Consider the following 27,630-nt stretch of genomic DNA (forward strand, 5'->3'; position numbering starts at 1 on the left):
TACCGTTTGGTAACGTGAAAAGATAGGAAAACGATGATAACTAGTTTGAAGAAATTTGATTTCCTCTTTATTTAGATTAAATTTAAAAAATATGAAACTTAGCAAAGTGTTTTCACCCCCTGGTAGCACTAGCAGTTCCTATTAACACCTTTAGTCCAGACATAATACCTCTTTCCAATGATATGTAAACTTCCCAAAACAACCAAACCCAAGATGTTCAGAAATAACTTAATGGATTTTGCCACACACCGAAAGGAGCAGAGAACAGTTATCCATCAAATGCTCTACGAATAAGTCAGTTTTTCCAATTTAAAGCAAAATAAACAAGCATTTGCAATGCAATAGGTCTCGAATTAGGAAAGTTTGAGCTATTGGTACTGTAAATGACAAATGTTTTATTTATGTGTTGGTTTTGAAAATAGCAAAATTAATAGCTTTGTCATTTACAGTGCCAATAGTTTTAACTTTCACAAATGTGATACCTATAGCATTTGTAATGCAATATGTGTTGTATTTACGTGACTTAGATGTATTGATATTACAAATAACAATGGCTTTTAATTAATTTTAAAAATTAATACTCAAGTAAAGGTTATTGTAATTTATAATGGCCATAGCTTAAACTTTTGTAAATAACTTGTGAAGATTATGTTCAGTGTATTTTATTATTATCTAAGAACAAAAGTGAAATATTAACATCTTTTTGTGACATTTGTAATAAAGCTTGAAACATTGAGAGAACATATTTGAACCAGTTTTTGTTGAATGGTTACACAGATTGATGCTGTCGTGGCGCTGAGTGATGTTGTGGTGGCGACGAGTGATGCGGTGGCGTTTAGTGATGCTGTGGTAGCGCATAGTGATGTTGCGATGCCCCTGAGTAATGCTGTGGTGGTGCTGAGTGATGTTGTGGTGATGCGATAGACAGATACAGGGTGATAGAGGGTGATAGACAGATAGAGTGAGGGCGACAGAGTGAGGGCGATAGATAGTCAGGGCGATACAGATAGTCAGGGCGATAGACAGATAGAGTGAGGGCGATAGAGTGAGGGCGATAGATAGATTAAAAAAAAGTGTCACTGTCTGCACATTACCCCTAAGCCCGTAATCTTAAAAAACATGGAAAGTGCTATTTAAATGCAGGACTCCATTGTACTCCATATTTTGCCCTTTTCAGTTGTATAAAAGTCCACTTGTTACATCACTTCCTACCATGAAATAGCACCACAGCGATGTCACAGAACAGCCTATTAAATGGGAAGAGAAGTAAGGCATGCCATCAGGATACTAAATCATATATATTTGTCAATAATGCCGCAAATAATGGTAAAAATAAAACTCAAATATAAAAGACATCTTGGAAATACACACATTAGGAAACTGGAAAAGAGATACCCTAGACAGCCTGGCAAAGTTGCTCCGGAAGGGCAAGAGTGGAAGCAGATCGCTCCTGGTCACCAGCCAATATTATCTTTATGAGAATACCCCTGCAATCTCAATATTGTGAAGATTACACTCATTTTGGGGGAGTTTCACTTTAAGAGACTGTAACATTCATATGGTGTATGTATGATTAACTAAAACTGCAGCAAGGCTCGTGCTTCAGCGTCATATCTGGTTTAAGTAATCCATGGTTTAAATAGGGCCACTTAACTCGGGCTTGGGGTCGGATGGAATGAATGAGTGCTGCAGACTGCTAGGCGGGCGCGTGGCCATGTTATGCAGTTCTCATTATCTGCTGGTCTATTTTCAGCCTCTGCTTAAAAACGTGCATCCAATTGCCGGTGGGAAGCACAGATAGGGTCTGATAAGCAAAGCAGGTGGATGCGTTAAGCTTGGCTGTGTCTCGCGTCTTCGAGAAGGAGCTGGCCCGTCCGTGAAAATCCACTCGCTGAAACTGAAACGTATCCTGATGATTTGATCTAAGGCCGCCTGCGAAAATGTATGGCGATGTGTGGGCAGGCAGAGCAATGGGCTGCGAAGGTTCATGGAGCGGAGCAGCTGGGGAGAGGTACAGGCATGGAGGGGTACGGACAGAGACATATGGGCAGAAACAGGGAAAAGGAACTGTGCGGCCAGGGAACGGTATGGACTCGGAGTGCTGTCGCTGGGAGAAGGGAGGCCAGATAACTGCGGGTTGGGAACAGGCGGGGAGACCTGCTGGCAGGAAGATGTGGAGCAGGCTTCGCCGTGAAATGGATCCAAAAAAAAACCAAGCCTGTTGCATATTGATTAAACACACAAACATGCAGACCTCGGTAAAACTGAAAGAAGTTAATCACGCCTCACATATCTGCTCCTGCCTTTCATGCGCGTTTTCCCCAGCCTCCGCCGGCTGACCCCGAATCTGTGCGAAAGTGAAAGCGTGGCAGAGCACGAGAGGAGATGGGCGCGTTGACAGCCCATGTCCCCTAAAGCGCACGGTCACAGCCCTGCTGAAGAGCTTACCAAACACATTGCAGACAATGGCTGTGACCGCGCGCCTTAGGAGACACGCGCTGTGAAAGTGTGGGAGAGCGCGAGAAGAGACACGCACGTTCACAGCGCATGTCTCCTAAAGCGCGAGCGTACACAGCGCGTCTCCTAAAGTGCGCGGTCACAGCCATTGACTGCAATGGGTTTATTAAGCTCGTGCACCTCTCCTGTCCCACTTTGCCAACTACACGGCGACAATAAGTCTCGCTGGCGACAGCGATTCGTGCTGCCAGCGAGACCTAAAAACACACATAAGCAATGCAAATAGGTCTGCTTCTAAAGGAATGCTGCATGGAGTACTGCAAGTACATAGTTTACGAATGAAGAAAATGTATTTGTGTGGAAGCAAAGAACTGTAGAATAATATTGGCGTGGGTTTAAAGGTATAGTGACAGTTGCACTGTAAAGCCAGACCCAAGTATCAATGCAGTTTAATGACTGCCCTCTCCCATCTCTGCTGCTGCCAGAGAAAAATACCATAAGTTATCTAGTTATCTAAGACACCATAACCTCTTCCAGGGGCCGTCAGACGTCACAGTGGGCGTGAGCGCCAGACGGGCGGTGGCAGTCCGATCTGCTCACATGTGGAATTCGCCCACACCGTGGGGGAATGTGCGGCGCGGCAAAGCAGTTAATAGCATTACAATGTTGTATGTATCCCTGAAAGCACAAGCAGCTGGATAAATACAATTATCACAGCTGGGTAGAGGGCGTGCACTTTTTTTGTGGAAACATACAACTTTTGCCCATTCAAAACACGTACTCCTGCCGGCCAACCTGTGGGTGGAGCCAAAGCTCTTCTCTCCTACTGATTCTCACATAATTGCCTGGCGACAGCTGTGCCGTCAGGCCAGACCATAAACATTCAGCTACAACAGTACACTCATGAGCGAAGACATTCCAAAGGACCTGTTTAATCCTCATGAAATGTCACACTCCTCCTGATAGTATTACCAACAAGTGGGTGGACATTTGGTATCTTTGGTGTATGGGAGTAGGGTAAGTTATGAGCGGAGTTAAATGATAAATTAATTAATAGCTATTGTCATCAAGACCATCTGGCAAACAGGAAACATGCATGTACCTGGTGGTCATGGGACAAATTTAAGAGATGTGGCATCTTCCCCCTAAACAGCATTGACTCCGGGCAAAATGATCCACCACTCTTACTCTACATTTAAAATGTCTTGAATTAAACATTAGAAGATCAACTGATTGCTACACTCGCAACAGGTCTGCGTGAAACATTATGTTGGAATGACCAACGGTTATAAATGGGACTGTCTGCAGTAAAAGGGATACAAGGTTATCCAAAGACACTATTGTCCGAGGCACCAAGTAACATCTGACACTATTAGTCAGGACTTCTCTCATTAAATTTTGAATTTCTGAATCATACTCTCACAGTTCCAATAAGTAAAGTTCTTTTTCACTTATCATACACTCATATACGTGTCTAGTTTAGTTCAAATCAATTGGGGTCTAAACCGAAAAAAGAATTGTGATGCCTTTAGTTGGAGGTGGGGGTGGGGGGGAGGGGAGAGAAGCCTGAGACGGGTAAGAGTGAGACTTAATAATACATTATGGAGCCATCTGATCAGTGGGAACTTCAGCGTGACAGGGACCTTCAAAGTTACAGTTAAGGCAGCTGTCGTAGGAAGCAGATGCAAAAATAACAATTGATGGACAGAATGCAGAAAAATGTCATACATTCACCCCAGTACAGAGATCTGGGCCTAAATCCATAGTTTTTTTGCTCACCATGCCATTGCAGATTGGACCCAGCCATATGCAAATCAGTCTTGACCCTGCGCCCAATGGGAACAGTCCGGCCAGAACTCCCTAGACTGGAAACAAGCATCCAAGAACCAGTTTCGGGCTTTCAGCCCTCATCAGCCAGGATAGCTTGACTCCAGTGGCATGGAGAGCACAGGACTCACGCCTGAGCATACCCATTCCACTCAGGGGGACAAATGCAAAAAGAACAATTGATGGACAGAATGCAGAACAATGCCATGCATTCACCCCAGTACAGAGATCTGGGCCTACATCCATCGTTTTTTTGCTCACCATGCCATTCCAGTTTAGACCCAGCCATAACCCCAGATCAGTTGACTGGGTGTGAGTGTTTGATTTGCTCAAACCCTCCGTCCACCATCCCCTTTGGTATCGTCGTAGGAAGCAGAGCAGAGAAAGTCTTTCCAAGTGTACTGTTTCATCAATAAATGACTAAACATGCTCCTGAACTAGAGTGTGTCTTGGATTCATCTATTTAGGTCCTTCTAGATGCTATATTTTCCCACAGGGCATAAAGTTCAGACATTATCAACATATTTGTTTATGATAACGGTAAGTCCTCCGACTTCCCCCTGAGCAGGGGGACTAGGCAGGGATGCACGCTGTCCCCAGCTCCTGTTCGCCCTGGCGCTGGAGCCTTTGGCGGCTTGGGTCCGGCAAGATCGTTCCATACGAGGGTTGCGATGGACACCTGACTGGGAGGATAAGATCTCGCTTTATGCGGACGATGTCCTGCTTTACATCACCAAACCTAGATCCTCATTGACCTGCTTTCTTGATGTATTGGCTATTTTTGGGAGGTACTCAGGCTTCGCCATCAATTAAGCTAAGTCGGTACTCTTCATCCTGAAGGGAGACACACCGGTCCTCCCCAAGGCTTGCCCTCTGCAGTTTGCCCGGGCGGGTTTCCGGTATTTCGGAATCAATATTTCCCTGGATCCTGTGACCCGCTTCACCAGTAACCTGACCCCCCCTCACCCCCGGCCCAGTTTAGAGGAGACGTGGCACACTGGTAGGCGCTTCCCTTGTCCCTTTTGGGCAGGGCGGTACTTTTTAAAATGTTAGCCCTACCTCGGTTCCTGTATGCGTTGCAGAACACTATGGACCCAGTCCCGGCGTCCTATTTTAGGGATATAGAACCTCTTCAGAGACAGTTGCTTTGGGACGGTAGGCCTCGTATCGCCTATTCAAAACTTACCCTTCCCTGGTATGACGGGGGTATAGGACTGCCGGACCTCAAAAAATGGTATACAACCTTTACCACGCAACTTTTACAACGGCCTACCATTACCACGCATTTTTTACAACGCAGGATCCATTACAACGAAGTACCATTACCACGCATGTATTTACAACGCAGGTACCTTTACAACGCATACCATTACAACGTAAGTATTGGTAAGTATATCATTTTATTAAAAATATTATAAGTTTGCGTTTTTGGGTAAAGGGGTATTTTTAGGGTTCAGGGACAGTTTTGGGTTTTTGGGTAAAGGGGTATTTTTAGGGTTCAGGGTCAGTTTTGGGTTTTTGGGTAAAGGGGTATTTTTAGAGTTCAGGGTCAGTTTTGGGATTTTGGGTAAAGGGGTATTTTTAGGGTTCTGGGTCAGTTTTGGGTAAAGGGGTATTTTTAGGGTTCAGGCTCAGTTTTGGGTTTTTGGGTAAAGGGGTATTTTTAGGGTTCAGGGTCAGTTTTCAGTTTTTGGGTAAAGGGGTATTTTTAGGGTTTAGGGTCAGTTTTCAGGTAAAGGGGTATTTTTAGGGTTCAGGGTCAGTTTTGGGTTTTTGGGTAAGAGGGTACAGGGTAAAAATTAAATATAATTAAATTTAAATTACATTAAATTAAATTGATTATATTAAATTAAAATAAATTAATTAAATTAAATTACATTAATTTTAATTAAATTACATTAAAAAAATATTATATACTTACCAATACTTACGTTGTAATTGTATGCGTTGTAAAGGTATATGCGTTGTAAATACATGCGTGGTAATGGTGGTACTTCGTTGTAATGGATCCTGCGTTGTAAAAATTGCGTGGTAATGGTAGGCGTGGTAAAAGTATGCGTTGTAACGTCATACATCCTCAAAAAATACTATTGGGGCTCCCAACTGGCAGCAATTAATCATGGGATATACGGGGCCCTTAATGACCCAGGTTATGCAATGGATCGTTGGTTGATGCCTGGGGGTAGATTACACCAGGGCACTGTATGCGTCACCCCGAAGATTTCATCTCACGGGACCCACGGCGCATGCAGTACGGGTCTGGCACGCAGCTAACAGACACCTCAAATGGGAGGGGAGGCTTACGCTCGCCACCCCCTGTGGAGTGCGGAACAGTTGGGAAGCCTGTGGAAGTCAAAGGGATTCGACAAGTGGGACCTCATTGGCATCACTTCCATCAAGGATGTCTGGAAGGATGGTGCAATTCAGTCCTTTGACTCGCTACGGCTGCAATACCAACTGAATGACGGAGAGTTTTTTTGGTACCTCCAAGTACGGCATGCACTGCTTACACACGTCCCCCGTGATATGAAACTCCCAGAGGCTTCCCCTCTTGAGGATAGAGTGCTGGATGGCCACCTCCCTGAGAAGACGATTTCCTTGATATACAGGAAACTAATAAACCACATGGAGGACCCACTGGGACGCCTCAGAGTGCAGTGGCAGGCAGACGGACTAGAACTAGATGATGAGGACTGGCAGGAAGCGAAATCATCCCCACAAGTTGTGGCAATCCCCATGAGGCTCAGACTAGTGCAGCTGAAGATCTTGCATAGGTCATAGGTCACTGGGTCTACACTGGATCATATGGGCCGCTCATAGAGGGGGGAATGCAAGAGAGAATGTGGAGAGCGGAGGACGTTCAAGCATATCCTATGGCACTGTGTTAAAGTCCAGAAGTTCTGAGTGAAGGTCCACAGCACATTGCGCACAATCCTGAAAACGGAACTGGGTCTGGAGGCACATAGGTGTAATTTAAATATCTGGGAGCCAATGGATCTCAATGCCTATCAAAAGCAGTGGGTAACACTGGCGCTCATGATCGCGAAACTTAATGTGGCCCAATTGTGGGGTGCCAGTCAGCCCCCCCGGGTGAAGTGGAGGGAGGATTTGGACTGGAGTATGTTTAGGGAAAGATCAGTGTACTTGGCAAGGGGTTGCCCCAGGAAGTGGAATAAAATCTGGGTAGCCTGGAATGCTTACAGGGGAGAGATATCTGCACCTCCGCCCTCCCCTTCCCCCCCAACCCCCCCCCCCCTCGGGGTCCAAGAGCAGGCGAGGAACGAGTATCCCATTGATCTCTGACACTTGAGCTTAATTGTAATCGGCTGGGAGGTATGGAAATGTCACTGACTGATTGATAATCATTTGTGTTACGTCACCTGGTGTTTTTTGTTTATTTGATGCTTTTGTTTAATAAAAAAAAAAAAAGTTTATGGAGGACTGGTGGGAGTGTCCAAATCAACATACAGGTCAAAGAAATGACCACCAGACTAGAAGCAAGGGCCCTGCCCTCAAATCCACTTAAGTATTTCAGCTGAGAACTATTAAACAAGATTCCAGTGACAGGGTGGGCAGAAGGTTGCTCATCTGTGCAAGCGGCAGTGAGCTACCCTATTCAATTTATGGGCAGGGCATGGTAGTTTTTCATCTTAACAGAAAAAAATTGGACAAAGTTAAGACATGTTTACTGTGAGGGTGGATTCTTGCCATGAAGCGCGAGTAAAGGGTATTCATGTCTGCGGTACACGCTAACGCTTATTTCCCCATTGTGGGAACAGGAAACACTGGTCCAGTGTCCACAGGCAAAGATATATAAAGGAACAAGTCACAATACGGAGCATCTTGGAGGTGCCAACTTAAATGTTACTGTTTGGCAATGGGATTAGACCCTGATTAAATATTTACCAACAGTTGAAGTACACAGTCCTTTTACAAGTGCATGTGGCACAAGTATGCTCATGTGTAAGCAAGAACCACACCAAACACTGGATACTGTCAAGTGCAAAAGGAAGCGTAAAACGTCGGTCTGATATAGAGAAAAAAGCTACGGTAGGCCTCTCAAAAACGTTTTTTGCCTGCTGTATAAGACGTGCTCAAATTAATGAAGATGGTTTCAATGCTGGTAGCAGTTGGGGAGTTTGTTCTGTAAGCGAGCTTTAAGACCCAACAGAGGTCACATCTGAACACTTAAGAGAAAATGGAGGGCAGCGTCTTCACAATACTTTAAGACATAGGAAAAATGGAGAAGTTTGAAATACAAAAAAAGCATTCAGTTTAAAACGTCAAGAGGTAATATTACAATGTATGAAAATAGTGGGCTTTGGAGTGGTAGGGGTAAGCGTAAGGACCTGGCCTGCAAGTGTTTGGCGTGATGTGCGCTTCAAGAAGTTCAAGTACTTTATTCTGAGGGTAGCACAGTTCAATGATGAAAGTGCTGCTGTACACGGTTCTAGGAGTGGCAAGTGTTCAATAACAGACTATGCAATGTGTGAAAGAGGCGGGTTGTTGTATAAGCTGCCCATCACGCCTGTGTATTCAAATGTTGTTCATAAAAACGACATTAGAGTTGTGCTGAAGCAGAGTATCAAATACGTCTGAGTGCAAAAAAAGTGTTGCTTAGGAGTACAACAGGGAAAGCATTTTTTATTTTACTGAATAGAGATGGTTTCTCAGCACGTGATTATACTGATGTGGGTGGATCATGACATGCCTGTGTTCCAGGTACCTGCTTTCAACTTCAAGAAGTTTGGGCTCTCACTAGTCTAGTATGTGCATTTAGGGCATGCTGTGTAGGTGTATAGGAAGGGAAGTGCAATGCTCTGGCTGAGTAGGTGTTACTTTTGGTGTGGCTTCAGAAGAGGATGTTTGTATTTGACGCTTATTATGTCAGTGATGCTTGTGCAAGTCTGTCTCTCTACTATGATGATATACTAACTCAGTAAAACAGAATACTAAAATGTTCATTTTTGATTAGCTGTGAGCACCTCTGGAAAGCCATAGCCAGTACTTGACACAAGCCTCGTCACAGACACTAACCACATATCACACAAAGAAATGCCTACAACTATATCTGAAGATCAGAGTTCTAATGATGAACTGGAGTGCCGGCACTACTCACAGAATAAATCAGCACAGGGAGATGTAGAGCTTTGTGTAACATTTTTGTACTTCGCAGTTGAGAAGTACTCACTGCATTTTAGATAAACTCTTACTCTTGATAAGCACATATGGAAAAAAAGCAGTAGTTTTAAAAAACATCCCCTTATTTTTGTTTCAAGAAGCAAGATTTCCCTTTGCTGGCTTGGGTCAACATTTAACAAATTGGGCAACTGGTATTTTTCCAATACATTAACATCTTTAGTATTTTTCTCAAAGATCGGAGGCAACTAGACCAACACAAACTGGATCAACAGCAAAATTGTCAGGTACTAACATGAATCGAGAGAGTTTATATATTTGATTATTTGATCCTTTATTTCATGTTTTGGCTAATCCCAGTGCGGTATATGTTTAGTGAGTCAAAAGCTATGGAACCTAAACTCTGAATTTGTGAACATGTCCGCAAATTCGAATATTAGTTGTGCAGAGTGATGGACCTTTTAACTAGTTTTCGATATGTACATAATGTAGATGTTATTTGATGGATTATCTGTTATTTGTGACAACTGTTTTTAAAGCTATAATGTACTGCTGTGTTGTATCGTACTTTTATGATCTTTTTCTAAAGAGCGAATAAAGATTTTGAGCTGAACTGATGCAGAGTGCCAAAGCGTGGTTTCACCATGTCAATGTTATGTCTATGTTATAGGTGACCCAAATAAGCGTAGATGTCCATTTTAACTATAAATGCATGCAGTATTGATATCGTGTACATGCATTGCCTTGAATGTTTTTATATAATTTCCTTAAAATTCTGCAAAAATGAAATCTCCCAAACAGTTTTAAAGATGGGATATATTAAAAAAATGCCTCTCCTGTATCAAAATGTAAGCTTGGCAAAAGACCAAAATGAAACAGTACATTGGAAAAAACGTTATGCCCTGCAGACCGCTCCAGACCAAACTACCAGAGTCCCAATTTGTGCCCAGGTGTATCCGACCTGCGTGGATGGGTGTATGCATGTATTTTAAAAATTGGCACTACAGTTTTGAATAAGAGCTCTATGCAGCTAACGTAGATTTAACAGATTTTGTTAGAAAGTGGGATTTGCTAGACATGCGAGTTGTTTTTCTAGGGCAGTTGAACATTGTTTGATGCAGGTTAACATGGGAGAATCGTGTTTGAGAATTACAGCAGCATGAAAATGAATTAGGGGTCCAGTGTTAAAAGAAGGCACAAAAGTGCACCTGCAGGCTTTTATCTTTGCATTGGAGCAAGTTCCCAGCTGCGTAGAATTCACAACAATTTAGAGAATCGAGTCAAGAAACTACTGCTAGCAAACTTTCGGTGTATTCCAATATTGCATGAGGGCATCGGTATAGGCGTATAGCTGCTTATATAAAATCTGCTAAGAGTTACCCCCGATCCCCCTCCCTCAACCCCACCATGGAAAAACGTTGATACCTGCAGCCTTTGTCACGAGAAATTTCCATCCCCCTTTCAGGGAGCAAACTGAATGGCGGGAAGATGGTGAAAACTATTGAACATGCTATGGATGTGCATAGACCCACAGGACGTTCCAACCCCGCTTCCAGACCCTATATTTAAACTGTCTGAAAGGTGTCAAAATAACTGAATTGCTATCTATTCATAACATGTACAAAAAAGTAACCTCTCGCATAATCAGAAAGGCTATCGGGGCTCATAGATGAGAACACTGTCTCAACTACATAACAAAAGGGATAAGTGGACTTTTTTTTGCTTACAGAAAAGCAGATTTCTGAACATTCCGTCTCTTGCACAAGCAGGTATTTCATAAAATCCCACACCCCTGGTGTTAACTGTTCATGAGTAAAGCTACTCTGAGGACAACCACCTAGATGTCACACGATGGTTTCAGAAGGCTGTTGAACTAGCTTTATTGCCGCTAGACGAGGCAAATATAAAGTCCACTGTGAAATCTGGACTATGCGACCTTACGCAATTAGCAACCGCTGTTTCCATCTACCCCACAGAACTTATGAGAACCCACAACATGAAATGTCAGCTTTTATGGAAGGGGCGGAGGTAGACTGCACCTTGAAGAATTAGACAAACATCTAGTGCAAAGAGGTGGCACAGACAACACGAAAGTTAAGTCGGCCACCAAGGAAGACGTTGCCATAACTTGTGATAATTTCAATTTGATTCCAAAGCCAAGAATGAAAACTCTGAAACAACGGAGACCTTGAAGACTTGATGTCAGGGGGTTGGAAATACAAACATGACTGGCTCGCTTTCAAGCAAACTGGCAAAGTCAAAAGGCCTGATATAGGAAAATAACGGTACCCACACAAATTATCGGAGAATAAAACTCAATAGGATTTAAGCTTAGAATGGGGGCAAACTATAACCAGACATTCAAAACGTTCCAAATTCAATTAAGGCACTTACAAAACATGATCTCAAAGAGAGCACTGCGTACAAACTGATAAAACAGGGTTGGTGTCTTAGTGGACTAATACCTCCACTATAGGTAATAGGTTTAAATGCCAGCCGGTCCACTTAGCGTTTCATCCTTCTGAGGTCGACAAAATGAGTACCGCTGAGTTGGGTAACAAACATCTGTCATTCAGCGCCTTGATAACCTTGGGTGATACTGCGCTTTACAAATACAGGTTATGTTATCAAACAAAAAATACAGGCTTAACACAAAAATATTTCGTGGTGATTTTGAATGATACAACTAGGACTGTATTCCTTTCTCATATTCCGCACGCGATGTAGTTTCTTTACCAAAAAAGCACAATTGCTGGTAATTCTCTACTTTTGAAGCGGAAAGAGTAACGTAGCATGCGTCCAAGTACAGCAGCTTTGTACACGCTGTCCTGACTGAAGGGGGGTGGGGGTGGTCGGGCAGACGACGCTTGACTGTACGTTCATAATACAACAGTTATACTCAGACTATGTAGCTAACCACACGGAACTCGGTATATTCGTTACTTGCACCAATCTCATTTGAAAAAAACACTTTTAATGGTAACACAAAGATTTTGCAACGGAGTACATGACGAATTCCAGATAATGGACTGCTGAACTTCTGAGCATGCCTCACTGTTTCTGAAGTATGCGCCAGGATTCAGATGGTTGTTACATGTAATGCAGAAAATAGAGAGAACTGTGTTGGAAAGGGTGTAATGGAATGTCCCAAATGAATGTGTTAAATCAGGATCCCTAACACACAGAAAACCTGGATACACACAAAAAAACATGCATACGCGGAAAGAAAGCAAAGATTTAAGAACCCCCTAGACCAAAACTGAATTTTCAATTCATAATGGAAAATGCAATGCAACCTTAATCTTGAAGCCTGTGTAAATCAGTCCACCATTCCAAGGCTTCGCATTTTGTGATACTTGAAAAAGACCCCCCAGCACTCCGACAAATACCAAAACTGGGATTCATTAACATGCCCGTCTAAAAGAATGTGTGGTCGGGCATTCTGAACATTTCTGAATGCTGAAAGAAACTAGTTAAAGTCCCTCGCCGAGGTCTCACTATGGATGCTAGCTTTGGCTTAATGCAGTTTATACCAGGCGTTGTTCATGGCACTACTTTTGCCAGGTTAAAGAATTCCTGTTATCCGATTACCAGCTTTTGATTCGTGTAGAGTTTGATCTGGTCTACCTTTTCTGCTTATCCATGAGAAAGGAAATCATATTATACAACTGGGCCCCTTACGCGTCATACCCTTTACCGACAGAAGAACGCAACATAATCTTAGGTTGGTCTTTAATTCCTTACCTAGAAACAAGTGCAAGAAGGTAAAAAAAATGTGATATTTCCATTCCCACCAGTTTGGCACAAAATTGTGGGAAGAAATAAGCAAATACTGCTCACTTCTCAGAGAACATCTTGCAATAGGAGTTATTTACCGCTCCCATACAGAAACATATGATGTCGCTATAGACCGGGTATGGTAAATATCTCGTTGCCATTCCATGTCCACGAGTAATCAGGGCCTACATGTGTAAGCCACTACAGACTGGCGAGACCAACATTAAGAGGCCATATTTACAAACTTTCATAAGAGCGTAAATGTATACAAACCTTTTCTAGTAGAAGTGCACTTCAACCCATCCGCTCTAGAGAAGTCTATGCTTACGTAGGCTCCATTATCTAAGTCCCTAGTACCATTTTGCAGATGGCAATTTGGAGAAGCTGTGGCAGACACTCTATCAAGAGAATTATCATGTACATTCAAAGCAATATAGTTTAACCCATTTTGGAATCCAGCGGAAGAATTCCTAGACATGTTGCTCTCGTGTAGATCGCAAACGCCCTCATCCGGTTTCAACCAAACATTATCAAACGAAGCAGAACTGTGCCGTTTGCTACTTTCAGTGAAAAGTGACGTGGAAGTGGGAACTGTAGCTGCAGAAGAAAATGTTTCAGAACTATGTCGCCTCCTACCCTGTGGGTCCACTCGAATCACTTTGGGTCCAATGGCAGCCTCGGAACACGGCTCAGGAACAGAAAAGTCACCACTACCTCGGAATCTGTCAACAATGCACAGCCTGTTCACAATGGAAGAAGGACTATGAATTTTAGAGCCATTACTGGATTCTGCTGTGAAAGGTATTGGCGGTGTCATGGCCATGTTGAAAGTCATCTCTGCGTAATCATCTCCTCTACTTGTTGTAGAGCTAACACATGAGGTACCGCAGGGGAGACTAGCATAGTCTGCACTTGGCTGAGTTCGGCTGAGGCTAGTGCTTGGGTAAACCGAAATGTCTGTTAAGGAACTAGACAGCTCAGCTGCTTTGGGAGACTGCACATCCAAGTCAACACTCATATAATCTGAAAGCGGAGACTGTCTGTGTTCATAACTTGAACCAAGTGATGAGGGGGAACCCTCCGCAGATATCGAATAGGGGGTATTACTTGCTTTTTCAGTGAAATCAATGTTTATGTACTCCCCGGGACTTGATGGCTCTGTTGCAAATACACCATCGCACATTTGTAGTATATTATTACTGCCTCTAGTTTCTAAAGGAAGTCGTGTTGGTCTTGTAGCCCTAGGGTGCTGCTCTGAAGTATCGTTTAAAGGTTTAGAAACGGACGTATGTGTACCGTTAACTAGTCTATTCTCGCTGTCAGCGCCCAGTTGCAATAATTTTCCAGGGGAAGACATGGGTACATACTCATTCACATCATTAGTATGCTTTGATAAAGCCTTGAAACTTCGCGGCAGAGAAAAATACGAACTGAGGCCTTTGGAAACGGAGCTGGGGTGAGAGATTTCGGATTGTGCGGGCTGCTTTGGAGCTTCTGGGTTTCCGCAGGTCATGTCCATGTATTCGCCATTGACAACATGACCCCCTTTGGAAACAACTCCGGTGACAGGACTCTGGGCTGGTGAGGGGCTTGCTGCAGTAGGAATCATCACCATGTAGCCTCTGGAGTCCACCTGCGAAGAGGGCCAGGATTTAAGAATTTGTTTAGGTGCCGACCCACCTTTAGGAGCCATTGGCAAGTAATCCCCATTGCTGGGGGTTGTACGCGCTACACCTGGCATCATTGGCATGTACCCATCGTCCACACTTTTATTTGCACTTTGGTTGCATGAATAATTGGGTTTAGCAGTACTTAAAGGGTGGCCATTCTCTTTTAGTTTTAAGTCCGAAGTAGGCCGGCCGTCCAAAGGGACTTCTTCTAAAGCACAAGCGGGTTGTGTTTTCTGCTGGGTTGATATACTCGCCGGTTTTGTCAATGAATGTGTCCTTTTCCTGAAACATTTTTCAGCCTCCATATAATCGTCCCGTGAGCTAGAGTCACTCTGCTGTTTACTCATTGACATGTAGTCATTTAAACAATTCTCCTCTCTGATGGGTGGCGTGTTCCCAAGGGAATCCGGAGTATTACTCCGGACGCGAAAGTACCTGAAGTCCACTGGGCTGGAACCGTACTCATCTGAAGAGATGAACCCACCGTCACTTGGGGACCCACAAACTGAAGAGCTAGACGGTCGGGTGAGGGTCTCCGAGGCAGATCCATGCCCACTGCTAGAGCAAACACTGATGGGGCTTGTAGTGGCTGGGAAGTGGGAGACGGGCAGCGAGGCGGAACGGGTGTGGTAGGACGAAGTGAATGGTGCCCTCACGTACCTGCCCGTGCCCTCCTGCCTACTGAGGTTCATCCTGGCTGTGTTCAAGTGGATCAGGCTCCCCGTAACCGACCTGAAGGGCCGGGTCATGGTGCCCTCGCCTTCGCTGGAGGTCCTGAAGCGGTAGGCGCTGCTGCCTTTATTTGTAGGCGGGGTGCCAGCCAGGCTCTCTGTCCGGGAGCGCCTCTGCAGCCCGGTCTGGCTGGGGGGCAAGTTGCCCAGCGTCCTCCGGCTACTGATAAATGAAATGGGATTGCTGCCCGAAGACTGGCTCTTGCTGCGGGGCCTGAAGTCGGCGAAGGCCTTGAGGGCTTTCATGGTCTCCAGGAAGGTCTCGTGCATGCTCTGCGCCACCACCGAGTCGTCCACCTGCATCCACATCTCGCCGGGCCCCACGGACGACGAGCGCCCCACCTCGATGAAGAAGAAGTTCTCCGAGTGGCCGCAGCGCCGGATGTTCATGAGCAGCAGGTGCAGGCAGGGCACGTCCGAGTTGAGGCGCACCAGGTGCACCATCTTGCTGGAGAGGCAGAGGCGGTAGACGCCCGCCAGGTTCTTGGTCTGCCCCAACCCCTTGGGCTTGACATGCACCTGCCACACCTCCTTGAAGACGGCGCCGGGCCTCAAGGCGCCGTCGGCCTCCTGCAGCAGCTCCTCGTCGGCCTCTCCGACCGACGCCCCCTTGCTCTCGCCCATCAGCAGGCTCAGCGCCTGGTACCAGGCCTCCTGCTCCTGCTCGCTCTCGGCCGCCATGGCAAAGTACTCGTCCTTGGTGTAGAGGGCGACCAGGTGGCGGTGCTTGGCGTCGGCGCGGCGGCTGACGGTGAAGCACTGGTACAGCGGGATGGCCCTCTTGGGCGGCGGGCAGCGCAGGCCGCCGCTGCCCCCGCGGAACTTCTTCTCGCTGTCATAGTACTCGAGGCGCGCCGGGCCCCGGGCGCTGGCCGCGCGCAGCACGAAGAAGCGCTTGTGGCCGTGCTTGTGCTTGCGCAGGTAGCCGCACTTGCGCACGTCGTCCTCCGGCTCCTCCTGGACCTGGGAAAGCGAGGCGCTGGACGAGCGCTTCAGCGGGTGGTAGGGGCTCTCCTCCGGCGGCCAGCAGCACTCTCCGCCCGGGGTGGAGGGCGAGGAGCCCGTGTCCAGCGGCTCCTGGTAGTTCAGCACGCTCGCCATGGCCGCTCGGGGGGTGTCTCTCCTCGGCTTTCACCCACCCCGGGGCCTGCCCTCGGAGCGCGCGCGTGCGGCAGGCAGAACCAGAAACACTCCGTACACACACTCACTCGCACCGAGGGGGCATCAACAGCAGCCGCGCGTCGAAAACATCACGTGACCCGCCGCCTCCCTGCGTCACGCAGACACCTCCGGGCCTCCAGACTGCAGGGAGGGCAGAGGGGCGGAGGGGGTGCTGGCGACACAGACGAAGGACGGACGCGACGCGCCTAGACACAATGGCTGTCTCCTGTCTGGGACCTTCCCGGCGCCATGCCAGGCGGAGACATTTGTTCCGCATCCAGGGATTAGAAAAAGGCAGTAGGGAGCTATTCAGAGAACCTGAAATATTGTTTCTTGCACTCCGCAGGTAAGAAGGGCACTGTCAGTCTAGGCATCTATCTTAACAAATGTGTTTAAACATATTTGAAAGTACGCGCCCAATAAAGCACTGTCTCGAAATTGTTACTCTTTCTTTTAATGACTTTCTTTCACTGTTCAGCATAAATGGCATAATGACAAATTTATCCATCTGAGTGTTGGCAGTCTTTGCTTGAAAATGGCTTCCCGGCAGGCTCCAGGTCCGCCGTCGCAATTTTTCACGTCCTCTTTCTTTATCTATAGTAGGCGGATAATGGGCGAGGCCTTACAACCAGAGGCCACAATTTACTGGCTACCCGGGGAACCAATAACAAAACAAAAATTGCCCCGCCTGCCGTGCCCGCCTTCTCAGTGAGACAAACAACTCCCCCTAAACTTGAACGAACCCAGTCTCATTTTCAGCAAACTCAGTGGGACGAGGCCATGTCGTTTGCGGAAGAAGGGGTGGGATTCGATTGAGAAATACGATGCAAACCGTTTCCTGCAGTCTATTCATTTTTTTTATAACAGGATACCTGAATCCCGCTGCATGATTGGCTGCTCGTGAAAAGAAGGGACGCTCGTACTCAACGTATTTTTTCCAGTTATAAAAAAAAGAAACGGATTATTTTTTTCCGCGGCCGTTATTGGTCTAGTGGCACGACAGTTTTAGTACTTCCCTCTCGCCCATTGGTTGTTTTTCGCTATGCTAATACCCGCCCTTTTCAGTTCGTGAGCGGGGGCGGGCGCAAGGGGAAGCCGTGTTTGTAGTGTTTGTCTTGAAGTAAACAACTGTCTGGGAGCTGCCAGCGTTACACGATCCCAGCGAGGCTCCGTCGCAGGCGGCAGCCAGAGACTCTATGCCAGGGCCTGCTTTTAGGAAAACATTAGCTGCTCCTAACAAGCGCCAAGTTACAAACGGTCGAGTCTGACTGACGAATTGGTTGTAAATAAATCTTTACCAATATAGAATCATACTATTGTCAGGGATCCCTTAACTGTCAACATTTGCCGTTGTGAGAAGATGCCGGGCAAGTGTTTTTTTACGCAAACCGTGATTCACAGGTTTTTGAGATGTATGTCCCCGTCCTGTGTGCAATCTACGTTAACATATGTTCACATTCGAACCTGTTTTATTGTAGACACCGTTGTTAGAAATTGAATGCTTCCTCAGCTACTGATAGCTGCTGCAGAGGCGAGACCAGACAGCACCATCCTAAACTGAAAACGCACAGATAAGGTGATGTACTACCTGGGTGTAGAGGAACTTGATGGTAATTGAACTAAAATCTACGGATGTACACCTTTAGTAGGTAATAACATCTAATTAATTTTTGGTACGGAGAACTGAGTTACCAAAATATTGTTATTAAGATCTCTGAAACCGCACATAATCTGATTTTCCCATTGGCCCGCCTTGCCACGAACAATTGCTCTACCCAGTCAGAAGACTTCTATTATACTGACTGGTAGCAATTTATCAAATTCCTGAGAAATGTCTTCCCTAATGGTAATGGGAATACTTCTTACTTTGCGGACATGAGAACATCATTTGCCTTTAGGTTTATCCTATGTTGAAAATGTGTACACTCTTCTAGGGTGCCAGGAAAAAACTTGAAGGATTTCGCTATTTTCAAATCATCGTAACTATCACCTTGAAGGACAAGGACTGGTTCTGGCCTGTTACGATCTAAGATCATGCCTAAATCCCCTTGATAGATCCACCACAAAGCAGACAGCCCTGTTTATGAAACAAACAATTTGCACTCTGCCTGCCAATAAAAATGTAAATAATAGTTTCACGAATTCAATAATATCAGTCTCTTTACCGGTGAAAGTTTTTTGGGGGAAATATCTGGAGGTTCCAAGGGTTCTCCCAACTTTGCCTTGTATTTATCCAACCAAATCCCCCTGTGGATAATGGTGTATGGAGACCAGCAATATATTCAAGATGGTTGGGAATCTGAGGGAAAAAAGTCAAATTCTAAGAAGCATAATGCTAAAAAGAAATTTAATTCAAATGTCAATATTAGCCGATGTGGGAGCGCAAGTCATTTTGCACAATACAAACAGTGTCCTGCTCGCAATCAGAGTGCACAGGATACAGAATAATAGGTCATTTTTAGGTCGAGGGACCGTTGCACTGCGAAGCAGTGAGGGCGGAGTCCCGAAGATTTTATGATTTGGAGTTAGGGGGCTTGGAACCCGCCTCTCTCCTCCATTCTCCTCCATTGGCTGGCTTCCTAACCGGAGGCCAGCCATTGGAGGAGAAGGGAGTCACTCCAATAAAGCCCCGTCTCTTTCGCATTCGGGGGCATGTTTTTTTGCGTTCTTTCGACTGTGACGCCATCCGTCACTCAGAACGCCAAAAACACGCCCGATTCGCGGAAATGGCGGTGCTGTCTCCGAGGCATTTCTTCTTGGCCTCGGATAAAGATGGTTGGCCCGGATGGTGCATATGGAAGAGTGTACACCGACAAGTGCGCGAGCATTCGCTGCGTTTCTTTTTAATCCCCCATACCGCAATTTCACCTCAACTCCGGATCAGCTGTTGCTGCACACAGCTCGACTTCGGTCCCTTTACTGTTTACTTCCGGTGCTGCGCGGCCCTGGGACAGGCAGGGCCGGGAGCACCGGCCAGCAGGCGACAGCTCTCGCAGCCCGTGTGCGCTGATTCACCCGGTGGTTTCGACGAGAGGAGGAGCCCTGGGAAGGCTGCCTGTGGTGGAAAGGAGGGTCTCCCTGGACTAGGGCTGGATCGCAGACCCCCGAGGGTGGGATGGACCCCTGGCTCTGCGCTCTCCAGGGAGTTAGCGGGCTTCTTCTGCAGAGCTTGGCAGGCTCTCCCCGTCCCCATGGGGTCCAGCGAGGAGGTGTCCAGCCCGGAGCTGCGCCGTCTCTTCCTGGCCTGCGATGTGAAGCGCTCGGGGCTGGTGGAGTTCGAGGACTTCTCCACCCTGTGCCGGGAGCTGGGAGTCACCCCCCGCCTGGTGGTGCCGCTCTTCAGCAAGCTGGACGTGGACCGTGGCGGGGCCATCGACTTCCAGGACTTCTCGGCGCGCTTCCAGGAGGTGTCCGCAGCGCCTGGGGGAGTTCGAGGAGCGCCTGGGGGGAGAGGTGCACGAGCTGCCCAGGTAAGGACAGCGCCTGCATAGGACCGCCAGTGTACGGGGCTCCCGATACCAGGCACTGTGCAATAGAATTAACTCTACGTATGTCTGTGAGCAACAGGTGCAGCGGGAATCGCAGCGTGACACTCGGGCAAAATACTACGAGTCGTGCGTGAGGGACAAGTGCTGCACCTACTGCTAAGAGCACAGTGTACTGCAAGAGTTGCTTCCGCTCTCCGTGGGTGGCATCACCACATGCCTAATACTCCATAACTTCCCACATTGCATCCGCATATCTGCGAGTAACGGGTGCAGTGCACCCCAACTCTCTGTCCGTGATACTACCGCCGCAACAATACCAGGGCGTGTGTCGCTAAATTTGTGCCGGTGCTTAGCACCGGCACTTATTTGTCAGGGCCGGGTCTATACTTGATATTAGCTGCTGCCTGCTCACTGAGTTCACTCCGGTCTCCCCGGTGACAGCGAGAGCTGATATCGCTCGTTACAGTCGGTGCTTAAAATATTTCAAATTGGGTCCCACGGACGCCCGCCCTATAATGAGACACACACTGCCAGAAACCACCTGGGGCCTAGACCATGCCTCCGAGTCCGCTTACACCATAACAGTAATTAGGAAGTTAGTTAAGGCTTTCTGGCCATCACTTTTACTCGCACTTTAACGAGCGTCAGGCAGCCAGGCTGTTTTTTCACTGACACATACGCACAGCGCATATGCCCTCAAATGAAACTTTGTTGGCTAAACCAGGGCTTACCTTGATCTAGGCTAGCCCTGGCCTGCCATTGTTCAGGGACTCGTGCACCTCCCCAGATGACGCAGGTCAGCCGTCAATTTAGATTGCAGCCACGGGCTCTTTAGCCTTCAACCCGATACTTGCAATCAATTGAAAAGTTCTCCTCAAATGTTCCCGATGTAGGGGGCGTGCCAGTAAGCATGTGACCAGGCGTCATCAGCTCGGTGAGTCTGTGAGGTCGGGTCGGGTCACATACTCTGTACATGCTTCGGTGTGCGTGCACCGAGTCTGTTTAAATCAGCACCCTCTTTCACTTTCCCTTGCTGGCTCTCAGGCGGAAGACAGAAGACACGATCCGGACATCGAGAGAGCTGGTCTGTCCTGCAGAGGAAGACTGCCTGTGTATTTTCCCTTCAAATCCAATCAAAAGCAAGTCGGGCTCCCAGTGCCTTCCATTGCCTCCTTGCAGTCAGTCTCTCTCAGTTAGGTTAGCTAACTTTAACTTTAGTCAACAACGGGTACTTGTTATTTCTTCATATTTTTGGATTACCAAAACTCACAATGTGTCTGCTTGTGTGTGTTTGTGTGATGGTGACACCCCGTGCTTGTGTGCCCTATCATAGATGTTACATTTCCTGTTGCTTTCGTTTTCCTGCATGTCTAGAGTGACCCGCTCTTGCTCGTCCCTTCTCTATTTTCAGGTCACAGGCTCGGAAAAGGCACTGTTGCTTCACGAACACGAGCTCTGCAGGAGAACCAGAGAGTTAATTACTTTGGGGAATTTTGGTGGGTCAGCATTTAGCAGTAGCTTCTTTATTATTTGTTTCTACATTCTCTCCACGTAACATTATCACCTGCAAAATACCACGCGCTGTGAGTGACAAGGGTTACGCCTAGTGCTAAGAGCATAGCACATCAGAGGAGCACACATTGTATCAGTAGGTACGTGAACAACAGGTAGAGTGATGCAACTGCCAGGTACTTCAGAATCGGATCTTCCATAGGGGCTCCCGGGTATCATGGGAGACACAATTGTACAGTGTGATGGTGTTATTCAATGACACCTCTGTGGGATACGCATAGAACAATTGTAGTTATAGACCACCCAGAGGATTATGAGATGGGACCTGAGGGTAGCCTCAGAAATGAGACCAGTAATAGCGGACCCTGTTCCGTGGTTATGCCACACTACCCCATGTCTTTCACCCAGGGACTGTGGCCGCGTCTGTGGGTGGAAAACAACGAGCCGGTGGAGTTACCGCACACCTTGTAATTCCAGTGGGGCCACACCTCTTCTCAGAATGAAAGGACACCTTAAAACCAGGGCCACTGGAATTATGAGGCAGGGGAAGTACCAAATGAAGCAACAAGAAAAGGCAAACTATGAAGCATAATGCTCACATTTTTAATTGCATTGCTTCATTATTGTGTAATTTTTACACAAGGTAAATCTGTCTGGTTAAAGATTCAACCACATTAGTACCAGCTTAACAACCAAATACAGAAATAAGCAACTGAAAGATGATCATGTAATCTTTACAATCGGTTTTCCACTGCGCAATATAGCGAATGTAACCACCAATGTCAATAATTATAATCAACTTGATTTGATTTTCTTTGAAGCGCAATCAACTCCATATTTGCCACATTGTAGTGGAAAGCTTGTGTCGTAAAGAGTCTCCTTTAACATGCTTTCGTAAGGTTAAGTTAATGTCGTCTAGAAGCTATTGTTAACTCTGAAGTAAACAGTTAAACAGACGTAAGGTGGTTTGAATCATTAATTGTATTCATTCTATTGTTGATTACATCACCGGTGGTCTTTGGTAATACCCGCCTAGCAATAAAACTGTAAACACAATAAACGTTCTATATTTTTGGCTACCAGTAAAAAGGGCCGTTAGTATTGATTCATTTTTGTAGGAGTTTTATGTAGCGCTGTGCATAGCGTCACTATAACTTCACCGTGCCAATATATGAAGTAGTATTCATATTTCTATTGGGAATGCCCTATACATTGTGTTGATGAGCAGCCTATGCAGCACAGAACTCTATTGCACTGAAAAGCTCATAGTGCACGTCTGTGAGTTTTAGAAATGCAAAATCCAAGTTGTACTTTTAATGCATGTGTTTACCCTGATGATTAGTGGCACCCCCTCTACCCCCTTCCAGCAATATGCAGAGTGGAGATGCAGGGGCTCTAAAAGGGGTGAAAACACATCAAAGTCTCATTAGCAAGTAAGTGGTCTTTTAAAGACCAGTGAAGTACTCGGGTGCGGCTGTGTGTGTGCCCGGGAAGCTGACTCATCCGGGCTGCCACACACAAGGGAGGGGGGTAGGCTGGTGAGGGGCTGAAGCCCTTTGATTAAGCTATTGGCAATGCAAATGACAATGCCATTTATGATTAATAAAAAATAAAAATGTCATGAGCAATGCCAATAGCTCTACCTTTAATAATGCCGAGACAATTGCATTGTAAATGCTTGTTTATGAAGTCTTGGAAAAGAAGGGATAAAGCCAACACATGAAAATTATTAGAAGAATCCAATTCTGAGGTGAATGAATCAGAAGACGATGATGTTAATGTGTGTGTGTTGAGCACTGTGGCCGAATCAGATGTTCTAGACATTCATAATCAAAAGTAAAAAATAAAATGTGAAGTGTCCTTGGGTGAAGTGAAAATGGTGATTGTTTTGCAGTTCGTACTTTAACAAGATCTTTAGTATCATTCATGCTTTCCTTGAAACCATTCTATTTGTTATCAGACAAGTATGGTTATGCACATCTGCCCATTATACGCACTTTTTGTAGTGTCTTATAAGAATTCCTGTAAAAAAGTTTCACCCTTCCTCTTATCATCCGATCCTTGTCTCCTAAAAGATTGTAACGAAGCACAGAGACGTCATAACTTTCAGTAATTTATTACAGTAACATCCTGGCACAGAATACAACATTTCTAGCTAGAATTTTAGATTCTATTAAGGACACGGAGGCGAGGATTATGCTTTCTCATTTCTTTACTGCAAAACACAGCAGCCAATGAAAGTAAAACTACACATGTAAAAAACTACAATATCCATGAGGCTTTGAACCACGCCTCCAATGTAATGTCCAATCACATCATGAACAAGCATAGAAAGTAGAGAGACACTAATCCTGCCTCCTCTTTCTTTGCGCGAAGAAGTCCCATAAGAACAAACAAAGTCTATGAATTCTCAACGGAGAAAATATCAGTTCCTGTAATAGGTTCTCAACGGAGAACAATCCAAAACCAGCGAAGACGTCTGCTTCCATCCTGAAGGCACGTCAACTCCATCCGGAGAAGGCATTCAACTTTTGTTGGAATCATTTCCTATAATAGAAAAACAAGGTTGAGAAAAAGGAGCCCACAACTACATTTCTCATTGGGTGGGCATAAAGTTGTTAAACAACATAAAATCAAAACAACTTTACAGTTGCATAACTGTCCCAACGGGTGGGATAATCCTCGCCTCCGTGTCCTTAATAGAATCTAAAATTCTTGTTGCGATAGCTAGAAAATTTTGTATTCTATGGCAGGACCGGAGGCTTCTGATTATGCTGGTTCAAAGCTCATGAATCACAGCATCAGAAACATGAGGAATAGGTTTGTAATAAAATACTTTAAACATTGAGTCTGAAGACCAATCAGCTGCTTTAAGAATGTCCTCCAAGCGGGACCCTAGTAAATAGGCTTTAGAGGCCATCGGTCCTCTAGCGGAGTGAGCGCCATAAACTGAAACATTAATGCCAGATTCAGACATAATCCATTTGACCCACCTGGCTAAAGTAGCAGCAGCGACTGGTTTGAGCGGTTTTTGAACAGAAATCAACAACTGACCCAAAGGGTCCACTCTGTGAGAAACAGTACGTTCTTCATAAACTTTTAAACATTGCAAAACACATAACTTGTTATTGTGTGGAAAAGCAGGGTACTCTACGGACCTAGACATGGTCTTAGTCCTTCTCGTGATAATGAAGGAAACCCCCTGTGGAGAAAACATTCTACCAGCTAGGTCTAAGGCTCTAACATCCGACACTCTTCAACATGAAATAAGACAGAGCAACGTAGTAAGTTTGGCAGAGAGCTGCTTCAAGGAAAGATCAACATAGTTAGGCCAAGATTCCAAAAGAGCGAGCACTTTGGTAACATCCCACAACGTGGAATACCTAGGTCGAGGGGGATTAGTCACTCGGACCCCTTTAAGTAATTTACAGACCAGGGGATGCATCCCCACAGGTTTACCATCAACTTGATCGTGACCAGCGGAAATAGCAGACCTGAAATTATTAACTGACCTATACGGAAGTCCTGACTCAGCACACTCAGACAAGAAATTCAATACTTCAGTTTTAGATGATCCCACGGGATCCACCTGTTTTGAAAGGCACCAACCCACCCATTGCTTCCATGAAGCAGAATATAGTTTCTGGGTGGATGGAGCCCACGCTTATTGCATAAAATTGGCAGCCGCCTGTGAAAGTCCTGCAATGCTCTTGTGTCTCCGGAGAGCGTCCACACCATCAATGTTAACTGGTTCTGCAGGACCAAGGGGTGGCACGACCCCACTGGGTCCTGGAGAAGCGTCGGGAGAGTTGGAAGTTGAAAAGGAAGGTCTACAGACAACTCCAACAGAGTGGGAAACCATGACTGAGTCGACCAAAACGGAGTCACTAGTACTAGAGAAGCATTCTGGCGCCGGACAAAGGCCGCCACCCTCGGTATCAATGCAAACAGAGGAAAAGCATAGTTCTTCTGTTGTCCCCAATGCTGAAGGAACGCATCCGTCCCCATCGCCATCGGGTCCGGTCTCCAGCTGAAGAACCGGGGAAGCTGGGCATTGGGGTGTGAGGCAAACAGATCTATCTGGCAGGGACCCCGCATATCCATGATCTGCGCAAACAGCGAGGGAAGAAGCCTCCAGTCGCTGAAGTCGCGAAGGAACCGGAAGTTCCAATCCGCCACCTGATTGAACTTCCCGGGAAGATACTCCGCCACCACAGAGATCTTGCGGTCCAGGCAAAATTGCCAAAACTCCTTCACAATGTGAACTAGCATGCGGGACCTCGTCCCTCCTAAGCGGTTGATGTATCTCACCGCTGAGACATTGTTCATTCGCAGAAGAATGCAGCAGTTGCTCCTCAGCGGTGAGATAGACCTGCACCGCACCCACCAAGCCGAGCACCAGCAACAATCACCTCAAGTGCATCCTGCTCAACACCCGCTCCGTCCATAGGCACGCCGTGGAACTCTGGAACCTCCTCGACACAACATCACCAGACGTCGCCTTCCTCACGGAAACCTGGATGAACGCCTCCTCAGCCCCTGACATCGCCATTGCCATCCCGGACGGCTACAAGATCATCCGGAGGGACCGCGTCAACCAAACCGGAAGAGGCATCGCCATCGTCCACAGAAACACCATCCGCATCACGACCAACTCCGACGACACCCTCACCGCCGCCGAACACCTTCACTTCCAGATCCACACAGACCCCAAGACCACCCTCAGAGGCACCCTCATCTACAAACCCAAAGGACAACGCACATAATCGCAGACTTCGTCAGTCCACACGCCATCACCTCCACAGACTACATCCTCCTAGGGGACCTCAACTTCCACCTGGAGAACAACAAAGACTGCAATACCGCCACCCTGCTGGACAACCTCGCCAACCTGGGACTCAAGCAACTGGTGAACACCCCCACCCACTACGCCGGCCACACGCTTGACCCCGTCTTCTCCTCCAGCAAGCACATCTCCTTCAGCCACTCAACCGGACTACACTGGACAGACCACAGCTGCATCCACTTCAACTTCAGAAGAACCACGACCCACCACCGCTCGCAACAGGTTCCCCGCAGAAGCTGGAGCAAGATCCCCTCCGACCAGCTCGCCTCCTCCCTCAGCCGGAACCCGCCCACCAACACGACGGACCCCGACGAAGCAGCCCGCAACCTCACACAGTGGCTCACCGACTGCGCCGACGAACTCGCACCACTGAAGAACCCTCCCAACAGACCCGGCAGCAGGAAAGCCTCTTGGTTCACCAACGACCTCAAAAACTCCAAGAAAACCTGCCGCACCCTCGAGAAAGCCTGGCGCCACGACCAGACACCAGAACACATGACCGCCCTCAAGAACGCTACCCGCAAACACCACCAGCTGATCCGCACCACCAAGATCACATCATTCAAAGAACGACTGGACAACAACACCCACAACAGCAAGGAGCTCTTCAGCATCGTTAAAGAGCTCTCCAACCCCAGCGCCTGCAACACCGACATCACTCTCTCGCAAGACCTCTGCGACTCTGTTGCCTCGTTCTTCCACCGCAAGATCGCCGACATACACAACAGCTTCGGCGCACAAACCACACACCCAACCACCGAACCAGCGCCCCCCACCACCATCCTCCGCACCTGGACCCCGGTCAGCACCGAAGACACCACCCGCCTGATGAACACCATCCACTCCGGCTCCACCACCGACCCCTGCCCACACCACATCTTCAACAAGGCAGACGCCATCATCGCACCCCAACTCCGGAACGTCATCAACAGCTCCTTCGCATCCGCCACCTTCCCGGAGAGCTGGAAACATGCTGAGCTGAGAGCCCTCCTGAAGAAGCCCACCGCGGACCCCACGGACCT

The 27,630-nt window shown here is 46.8% G+C and overlaps 1 protein-coding gene across 1 annotated transcript in view; it reads right to left on the reverse strand.

Moving 5' to 3' along the window:
- The window catches only part of IRS4 (insulin receptor substrate 4), a 54,693-nt gene extending 37,801 nt beyond the window's left edge, over positions 1-16,892 (reverse strand). The window contains exon 1 of the mRNA XM_078688786.1: positions 13,474-16,892. Coding sequence (XP_078544912.1) covers positions 13,474-16,702 — 3,229 coding nt within the window. The 5' untranslated portion in view covers positions 16,703-16,892. The remainder of the gene's footprint in view (positions 1-13,473) is intronic.
- Positions 16,893-27,630: the final 10,738 nt, after the last annotated feature.

Source organism: Lissotriton helveticus, chromosome 4_1 (assembly GCF_964261635.1).
Source record: "Lissotriton helveticus chromosome 4_1, aLisHel1.1, whole genome shotgun sequence".
NCBI classification, from domain to species: Eukaryota; Metazoa; Chordata; class Amphibia; order Caudata; family Salamandridae; genus Lissotriton; species Lissotriton helveticus.